The following is a 10246-nucleotide window of genomic DNA, read 5'->3' as shown; positions in this document are numbered from 1 at the left end:
ATATGAGGAGATATGAGATGTGGTGTGAGCTCATTGAACCAGTGTTTTAAAAAAAAAAATGGCACATATCCCAAATCAATCCTTGCCAAAATTCAGTCTGGTTTAATTCCACATCAAGGAAACTGTTAAGAGTACATTTAAATTTCCCTGACTGTAGGAAGATTTATGTAACTCTGTAGTGCAACATGGCCTGATTAGTGCCACATCAAATCTACCCTTGTTCTGAGTACAGTTCGGCCCCATTTCAGCGATGATATACGACGTGGCCCTCGCTGCTATCACACTCTTGTTTTAAATTTGTTGTATGGCACGGTTCCAAGTCATTTACACTGCACTCATTGAAAGCATCGCTGACATTATTTATTTAATGTGGTAACAGGTCCAGCTCATCTCTGATGGTTTGTCACCCAATCTGAATACAATATCAGCTGCACTACAGAGACTTGAAAATATGTCTGTGCATAAGTTTGGTGTATTAGCAAAACTCCAGTGAAAACTACAGCAGATGTCTTTTTCTTCCAGACTTTTATGCCAAGTGGGTGCTCTTAATACAATCTGATGGATGTATGAGTTTCATCTTAACCTAAAAAGATTCATATATAATAATATAATAATTTTGTCTCTTAAATTTTCTGAATACATCCTTTAACTCTGGTACTGAGTGTGCTGAAAGGCCTTTATTGGCACTGACGAGGTTTAACCAGCCGTAGGTTGTTGTTTTTTTTAGTTGTTTTTTTTTTGGCTGACTTTTCAATCAAAATGTCTTCAGGTATCAAGTTATACAAAACAAATGCTATTCTTAAACTTCTCAAGGACAGTTTTTTTTGTCTCTCTCACTCTCTCATGCAATAAGATCTACATAAGGATGCAGGATGCAGTTCTCGTTGTGGACTAATACCTCTGTGGTACGTCTAAAAACAGTGTTCCTTCTTCGCTAAAAGGCAGGCAGATCTCTTTCGATACAGTCCAAAACTTGTCAGGGGCCAAACAAGCATTGATGCAACTCCAGGCCTTTGACACTAGTTCATTGTAGACTTTTTTTTTCTGACACCATTCTGTGATGTAATATCCTCTCTGGCTTGTTTAATGGTCCACTTTAATCTCTTAGGGGTAATGAGCTGCTGGCGTCTTGAGAGCAGAGAAACCATCAGTTGTCTCTTCTTTGATAGGCTTCATGACTTCACCTTCACTGGCCCTTTTTCTGCAAGAGGGAACAATTTGACTTGGCTGTCTGCGTAACCATTTGACCCTCTTATTTTGGCGGTATGACCACTAGTGGAGCCCCTCTCCGTGGCCTCCACATTAGCACTTGGGCGTCGTTGGCGTTTGGCCTCCCCAGCGCGTTGGGAGGTATGGGCTCCTGGTAGTTGAGGATGTGCGGTTGCTCCTGGTAGGGACGACCCATCAACGAGGCCCGAGAGCCCAGAGGCATGTCTGGATCCACGGCGATGTCCACCCGCATCCGCCACCGCACCGTCTGCAACACGATACGCTCCTGGAAGAGGAGAGCAGCATTAAATTAATATCATCAATACTGTATAAGGCCGAAGTTGATTATTCGTTTTGTCCTCTACTGCTAATAGATGTGTAGTTAATGTGCATCCTAATGAATTATATAATCATTTCATTTGAACACAGAGGAACGTTTGACTAAGATACAGAATTTTAATGCCAGTTTTTTGTCCCCTGAACCCTCATTTCTGCACTGAGCAGCCAACACAACAAAGACTGGTGTGATCTTTTCTTGTTCTTTTACTTATTAACCAACAATGAGGAAAGCACTTCTTCTCTAAAATAGCCTGGATAGAACATTTCACTTCACAAAGACAACACATAAACACTGTGGGCATTTTGATACACATTTTATGCTGGACTGACTTTTGAAGTCCTTGCAATCAAGAGCCATCGCAGGGGTTATATTCAGCAGAGTTGAAGGCAGTGATGAGGTACTTTGTAACTTTACACCAGAAAGTAAAAGTGCAGGAGGAGCTGATTAGATCGCAGTCAGTCTGTGTGTGATGCAGGTGCAGCGTCTACAGATTAAGAGTCAGTGTTCTCCATTCAAACTGGGTAAAACATATTGATGACTCTGTGACACTTTGATTTCTGAAGATAATTAAGATATGAGTTTGATGCATGTGGGAACAAACTTGTTTCTCTTTATCCAACCTTGGTGACGGAGTTCATGGCCACCAGCCAGGTGATGAAGCTCTGGTCCCTGGTGATGTGGGTCAGCATGGGCGTGTTGCTGTTGCTGATGGGGACTGCCCAGGTCACACTGGGGTAGAAGTTGTCGTTCATGCTGACGGTCAGGCGGGACGGTTTGGACGTGGGGCCAGTAAGAGTGACCGTCTCAGTGGTGTTGCCGTACCAGGGGTAGCTGACGCCGTCTGAGTCGCTGATGGCCTTGACCCGACCCTCTCGCAGCTCTGGTAACTCCCAGCTGGACCTGCGGCAGTGGACGGAGGAGGACAGAGTGAGAGAGGATGAGAGGCTTTTTTTGGCAGTGGCAGGTGCAGAGTTGTGGTCTATATGTTCTGAGTTTGTCTGTGTAAGTGAGCAGAACAGAAAGGAGGTGTCCACATCCAAACACATACCCACCTAGACACACACACTGAACAAAAAGTTAAAGTCTGAAGGTGTCTTCTACAGACTTACATGCCAATATCACCATAGGTGTTGTAGAACTCCATCTGGGTACAAGCTTGGATCCAGCCCACCACCCAGGTTTCATTACGGGGCACTGGTGGCATCACAACTCCTGCTGAGGCCCTGAAGTAAGGTGTCTTGTAACGGAGCACAATCGGTGAGTTCTCCTCAATGATGGTGGGACACTGGTCAATAGAGGCTGACACCTCATACACCACAATGTTCTCCCGTCTGATGCGGGGCTTGCATGCGATGCTCTGAATACAGCCCATAGTGCAGGCGACAAGCAAAATGAGCAAAACCAGAGAAGAAGGGAGCAGATGATACCTGGCCAGTATGCACATCAGTCCCCTCCGGGTTCCACCCTTGCCTGAAGAGCAGATCTAATCTTTTAATTGCCCATCATCACTGATTGGTTGGGAAGGGGGAAAAGAGGAGAGAGAGAGAATGATGGGGGGGTGGGGGGGGGGTATCACAGTCACCATTGATCAAGCTTAAAAGCATCCAACATCATATTTTCAGGATGATATGGAGGTGAGAGCGCAGTGGGGACTGAGGGGGAAGTATCACAGATCTCCGCAGCCTCCTCCCCCCGGTCTGCCTGCTGACTGCCGCACTGCCCTTGGCGCTCGTCCCCAGAAACTGCAATCCGGCCACCCCTGGGCTGCTGCTGCTTCTCCGCCGTGCGTCCGGAGGCTCCTCTGCTCCTTGTCGAGTCCACACGTCCGGCTGCACGTCGGTGCCCCTTGATCCTGCTGCTCTGCTCCCGGCTCTGCGCTGTCATGTCAAGTGGCGACAGGGCAGCCAGGTGCGTCAGAGGAGGGGGGCTGGATGCCTTTTGTTTGCTTGGCTTTACCGTATTATTAGCCCTACATTCGCGCAGCGCCCTCAAAAGATAAAATCGGGCTCTTCATATCTTTGACCTACATGAAAAGAGGCTTCATCAAATGAGCGAGAATGTGGCTTATAAAAGCGAGACAGCGGGGTTATAAAAGGCGATTTTAATGTTTTCCTCGCTCTGGGCTTCCATTCTTGGGGATGCATGAATGGTGCATCATGAATGGAGGCAGCGAGGCAGCATAAACGTGCAGAAAACAGTGACTGTACCCAGCCGTCTCTCGGTTGGTCGTCTCATCGTTGTGTCTCCTCCGAGCTGGTGAGCATCACGGACCGGAGAGCATCCTCTTCGAGCCGCGGGTCGCCTTGTTCGGTTTGGAGGTGCTGATGCTGGAGAGGCAGGGGAGGGGCGTCACCCGACCGCTGCATTGAAAAAAAATAACAAGTGCGAGTGGGCGTGGCTACCAGCAGCAGCATCACGCCTCTGTGGAAGCCCCATTGGTCGCTGAAGTCAACACCGGAAGTGGTGTCGTTTGCCTCCGCGACTTCCTACCCACCGACACTGACACGCATTCACCGGCCAGCTCGTCTTATTATTTCTGCTCCCCCTCCCCAACCCCGCCGCTTCACGCCTGCAGCTGGTCGTGCTGGTTTATGATCGGCCGTTTGTTCGGTAGCTTGTCTCAGAAGGTGCCGAGCTTTTTGTACCGGGCGTCGCTGATGATGAAGCCGCAGGTTGTGTTCGTGCTGGGCGGGCCTGGCGCCGGCAAAGGAACCCAGTGCTCAAAAATCGTGGAGGTACGAGGGATGGCAAGTTAAAGGACGACAAAAAAATGCCGACTTTTATAAGTAGGATTTAGCATATCGGAATGGAAATGGTATTTTGTGAATTTTAGGGTGGTTGTGGCTGTTAATTACGCTTTTTTGTGAGGTAAAGTGTCAAATGCATTTACTTCCGGTTGTCCTCTAAAATGAACCAGTATATTAGCAAGCTAGCTAGTTAGCCACGCAATATTTATTTGTCCAGTTTATGTGCTGATGTACAAGCCGGTGCTGGCATACATGAGCTACAAAAGTTCAATTTATGTATTTTAAGTTAAAACCAACGCGTTGATTTCTGTTAGTGTTTGATAAGTTTGTCTTTGTAACTAGACTAAATGAAAATCTATTTATTAGCTTCACACAGTACAAACAGAGACAGGAGCAGATAGCCTATTGACATTTGGCCCGTGTTGTAACCTTATCATTGACTTATCTATGCAGCCGAGATTATGTAATGGTCAGATGTAAGTCTGGCAAGCATTTGGCAACTCCACCATTGTCTGTTGGCAAACAGAAACATATGCTGACGTAGACATGTATTGGCTGAGGATCCTTTACCTCACCCAACCCAGATGTACGAATAAAGACCCAACATACATCATCAAATGTTATTTACTTCAACTTAGCACTTTAATTTTTTAGTCTGTGTTGTAATTTCTGCAGTTATGCACTCTCAACACCAAGTATTCTGTGATCATTTCTACCTGCTGTGTTTTGTTTTTTTAATTGATAATCAGAAATAAATCAACATCAGTCTATAAAAGGGATAGGTCTACAGTGCACTCCTGATTTTAAGACTGAAATGGTAAAAATGTTATGTCTTACTGTTTTCAGCTTTCTCTAACATAATTTGTTTACTGCTTCACACACTATTCTAAAGAAGCAGCATGAGTTTGACAAAAAGTTATTTTTTAACAAGCCTCCCAAAAAGTTTTGAAAGCCAGAACATTAAAGAATTCTGCTTTGATGTTTGTCTGAAAGTCAAAGTCATGAAAGCTAATGAAGCTGTAGCTCTACTGGGGGCAAATGTTGATTCTTTGCTGTGTATGTGTGTGCCTGTGTTTGAATGAGAGAGAGCATACAAGACAAACTTTATAACTACTACTGTTCATGGATGTTCCTGGGTGTTGGCTGCCACCCTTCAAGTACGGTGGTCAGGCCTGAATGGCTGCTATACATAGAGGCTCTTTTTATTCTGTACACACGGACTAACTTTTTCCTGGCTTGTGAGTGAGGAGGAATTAGCCTGTCTGGAAAAGCGGTACTCCTTGCTGTTGAGGTTTAAGGTTAATATAAATATACAAATGTACATTCTTAAAAAAAAAATAACTCTGTCTTTCACCTAACTGGAAATTCACTCAGTGACTAATCTCAAAATGCTTTGTTTTATGAGTTTTTTTAATCACATGAGATCAAGTTTTCATATTTAAAACTTGCCTGTGTTTTTGTGTCTCAGAACTACAACTACACCCATTTGTCAGCTGGGGACTTGCTGAGAGCAGAGCGGGCTAGAGAAGGGTCAGAGTTCGGACAGCTCATATCCAACTACATCAAGGAGGGCAAAATTGTCCCTGTGGAGATTACCATCAATTTACTCAAGAAGGTGTGTACCAAATACAGGCTGCAAATCAGGTTTGTTCTGCCTAACAAGAAGTTATTCTTGGGCAGACAATTTACCGTATGCAACTCAACGACTTAAAAAAAAAAAAAAAAGGAAACATAATATTAAACTTTTACTGTGATGACAGATTTGACAGTTTTGAATTTTGATTATACCAATGCCAATATCTGGGCTCACGTCTCATGTTTAGTGCTGAAAAGAGTCAATTATTCAATTTTAGGATGTTAAAGTAAGTAAATACACAAAACAATTGCTTCTCTTAGCCTTGTGAATGTGTGGGTTTAGTGTTTCTGTCTGTTGTTAGATTAAAATGTTTTGGTTTCCATAATGTTGGCCGCACATAATAGATCATTTGAAAACATAACTTTGGTAACTTGTAATCGGCAATTATGCCTTTTATATTTGACGAAAACGATGACTTAAAGATGTTAATAATATTGAAGCAAATAATCAGTAGTAGCAGCTCTAAAATGTTATGCTTTATTAGTTGCAATCCAATCCATGTCTGACATGGATGATAGCTAATGTTCAAACACTGGTTATGTGTTTTGAAACTGTGAAAAATGATCCCAGCTGCACTGTGAGATTGTACACTTTTCTTAAAATTTAAGTTTTCTGTGTCAAGTTTGTCAGCACTATGATACAAGGTTGTTGTGTGTGTATATTTATATATATATATATATATATATATATAAATATATATATGACACACAAATTCTGCTATGTATATATATATATATATATATATATATACACACACACACAGCAGAATTTGTGTGTCATTGCACTTTTGAATTGTCTGTCTGGAATCAGGTTCTGATTTGTCATTTGAGTAGTTAGCTCTTTCAATGAATTCAGATCAGGATCAAAAAAATAGTTTATCCCTGTTCCTCAAGGCCATGGAAGAGACCATGGGGAAAGATGAGAAAAAGTTCCGTTTCCTCATCGATGGTTTCCCCCGCAACGAGGACAACCTTCAGGGGTGGAACACTGCAATGGAGGGCAAAGCAGATGTCAAATTTGTGCTTTTCTTCGACTGCAGCAATGAGGTAGGTCATGGAAACTAGAAAGCTGAAACCCCTCCAGCTGTTTTTAGTCACATACAGCTGAGCTGATATTCTAGGATCTACTTTACACTGAAGACATGACATGATCTCCTTTGTTTACACAGGTGTGCATCAACAGATGTCTAGAAAGAGGGAAGAGCAGTGGGCGCACAGATGACAACAGAGAAAGCCTGGAGAAAAGGTAGAGTCCTGAAATACAAGCAAAATACATTACTTTAGACTTTATCTCAGATTTGAGAATGTACTTTTTTATCAGCGTACTCCCTGCAAATATGTTCTGCTGCTTTTCACAATTGATTTCATGTAATGATTTCCTTCTGTCGTTAACAAAGTACAACAAGCATGTCTGATCAGTATAGATTTCTCTGACCCATTTAACTGACTGTTGGATACCTGCATGTGTGTTTTTGACCTAATTTGTGTCTCCTTTGAGTCCCCTGTGTCATCTGACCCCAATAACCAGGCATATTTTTCTGTGATGTAGAATCCAAACCTACCTGCAGTCTACACGACCAATCATTGAACTATATGAGAAACATGGGAAGGTTCGCACCGTAGACGCCTCTCGTTCAGTGGATGAGGTGAGTAAATGATATCAAGTGTAGGAAAATGTGGATGTAGATATGGATGCCCTTCTTTAAACTTTTGCATCCTTTTAATGGCGCAAAATGTAGAAAGTATGATTTAAAGAGCAACATAAGTAGAGTGATATGAGGGATTTCCCACCAATTGATACCAGCTCCTTTTGGCAATTGGCCCATTTTTATAGGGATTGACCGGTTATCAGCCTGGCCGATTATCGTGGTAAAATTTTTCTATTATCAGTAACTTTTTTTTTTAATCGATAAAATGAATTTCTTTAAAAATGCACTACTTTGGCTCTGATGCAGCCACCTGTCTCTGCTCTGTGGTCTGGAGCAATGTCCCGCCCACAGCACCATCTGATTGGTTATACGTCATGAGTAAGCCTATCACGCTGAAGGCTGTTGTGTACACAGACTGACACAGACAGCTGCGGTTAACGAGCTGCTCCGGTTTAGGAGTGGAGCTGTGTGTCGAGGGCAAAACAGCAGACATTACTGAAGTTGGCATCACAATCCTCTACACTGAAGTTACAACAGTACTAACTGCTAAGCTAAAGTAACTGACTGAACTGAACAACATGTAAACAACAGCTGAATTAGTGAAAGTCGCTAAAAGGAGCAGAAAGCTGTGAGTTCTGGCCCAGAACTAGTGTAAGTTTAAATGTACAGCAGGTAGTTAGTCACTGTGATGAAGAAAAGGAAGCATTACCTGTGATACAATAGAGCAGCAATAAACGCCTCTAGTATGAGAAACTCCAGTGAATGGCGATGAGACACTTTGCTGACTGCAGCTCGTCAGCAGGTGAACGGTCACTAACTGTTACTGAAAAGACTTTTTACTGCAGTAGAAGTAAAACCACAGTGTTATTGAATCAGTTCCCAGGTGAGTGTCCTTACACAACAGTAGTTTTGTGTTGGCATATCTGTTCCAAATATTGGTTATCAGTCTCCTTGATTACCAATAATTGGTATTGGTATCGGCCCTGAAAAAACTCGTTCGACCCGGATATTTAATGTGATCGTAGTTAGAAATATGTGCAGCGCTTCAGGCTATTTTGGATTAGTTCAAGTTTTGAAATTTCTCAGCTGGAGCTGAACTGCGGCTCCATGTTTGTGTCCTCATAAGTCAAAGTTACCTGTTTTTCTCTTCCAGGTGTTTGCTGACGTGAAAACCATCCTAGGCGTAGAGTGATGAATTTTCCCAGCAGCCATCAACATTCATTTACATTTTTAGTTTTCTTTTTATCAACTGCAAGTACACTATATAATAAGTTTATGTCCATACATATGACTTTTACTTTGATTACATATTTTTTTGTTTTCCATGCCTTTTATAATTGAAGCACTGTTTGTGAGTTTGTGTACAATATGTATTGGTGTGAATGAGGCGTAGACATGCCTAGCAGCTATTTGTGATCAACTAGTTCATGTTCAGGAGAGCTCAGCTCATCTGCACTGCACTCTTTCATCATAGTTTGAGGCCTTTGCATAGGAACAACATGTATGATTAGTTTAGAGAGATTTTTTTGTTAATCAAAGGCACTTATAGTCCTAAAATTCACTACAAAAACTTGAATACAGTTTCTCATTCCAGTGAATGGGAAAGTGGTCTCAGGCTTTTGGACCCCACTGTATGTTACTGATGTCTTCAGAGTATCATGTCATTGGAAGCAGCCATAATGCTTCAGACCAAATAGTTGTTTGACTTGATGTTGACAGACCAGGATCGATTTAGAACTTTACAGAGCAGCCAATAGCCTGTCTGTCCAAATAAAATGCATGTGTCATGTTTCTCATAACACGGACATGACCTGAATACTGTTTTTGTGCCATGTGGAGTTATCAGGTACTCTGATAAATGGCCCATTATTTGACTGAATATTTAACTCTGTACTGGAACACGTGGATGTGCTTCATCATAGCTATGACACCTGGGACTAGTCATACTTTAGAGAAAACATGAAGATAGAAATGAACATGTGTTGAATCTGAACTGTATGTTCTTGAAGGACTGGAGATAAAGCTGAAAGGTGAAAACATTGACCTTTTTTCCCCCTTTGTTTTGCTCATTTAATATAGGATCTTTGTTCAGTACGATGTGATGGTTGCCTATTTTGACAGTATGTGCTTTCTTTCTCGTAGTTATTGCCTCTTTATGCTTTACTATAGAAGTATAGTGCTGTTGTCCATTACAAGATTTGAGAGATCAAATTATCAACTTCTGCAGATTTTACAAATACAAACCACATGCACTTGTTAGCTTTCTACATAATCAGCCAGGAGGGGGCGCTTGACATCACTGTACAGTTAGTGTTTTGTATGTTTGTTTTGTTCATTCACTGTGAGTTGGGTTTTACAGAGGATGAAATATGACTCTTTCATCAAATAAATAACCACATGCTAAAATGAAATGTTTTGACTAATATAGGAAATGTATCAGCACTGGAATGAATAAAGAAACGATATACAAATAAATGTAGATAATCAAGAATAAATAAATATGTAATTCATTTCTACAAACTTACATTTAATTCTTGTATTTTTACTTTTTTTATTTCAGTGTTTATTTACTTTTAAGTAGTACACACACATTTAGACTTATATATACACATATATATATATATGTATATGTACTGTATATGTATGTATTTATTTCAGCATTCATA

At 41.7% G+C, this 10246-nt stretch overlaps 2 protein-coding genes across 2 annotated transcripts; one reads left to right on the top strand and one right to left on the bottom strand.

Moving 5' to 3' along the window:
• Window positions 1–75: 75 nt before the first annotated feature.
• Window positions 76–3361, bottom strand: fam78ba (family with sequence similarity 78 member Ba). The gene is made up of 3 exons (XM_056390345.1): window positions 2659–3361; window positions 2170–2449; window positions 76–1495 (listed from the first exon to the last, which is right to left on the bottom strand). The coding sequence occupies exons 1-3, from the start codon at window positions 2991–2993 to the stop codon at window positions 1253–1255; spliced, it is 858 nt and encodes a 285-aa protein (XP_056246320.1). The 5' UTR covers window positions 2994–3361; the 3' UTR covers window positions 76–1252.
• Window positions 3362–4002: 641 nt separating this feature from the next.
• Window positions 4003–9623, top strand: cmpk (cytidylate kinase). The gene is made up of 6 exons (XM_056390346.1): window positions 4003–4284; window positions 5765–5911; window positions 6826–6978; window positions 7101–7177; window positions 7481–7577; window positions 8734–9623. Exons 1-6 carry the CDS (start codon window positions 4141–4143, stop codon window positions 8770–8772), a joined length of 657 nt encoding a protein of 218 aa, XP_056246321.1. The 5' UTR covers window positions 4003–4140; the 3' UTR covers window positions 8773–9623.
• The last annotated feature ends 623 nt before the right edge of the window (window positions 9624–10246 follow it).

This window comes from Seriola aureovittata, chromosome 12 (assembly GCF_021018895.1).
Source record: "Seriola aureovittata isolate HTS-2021-v1 ecotype China chromosome 12, ASM2101889v1, whole genome shotgun sequence".
In the NCBI taxonomy this organism is placed as follows: domain Eukaryota; kingdom Metazoa; phylum Chordata; class Actinopteri; order Carangiformes; family Carangidae; genus Seriola; species Seriola aureovittata.
The sequence above is the reverse complement of the archived record's forward strand: the minus strand, read 5'-3'. Positions and strand labels throughout refer to the sequence as shown.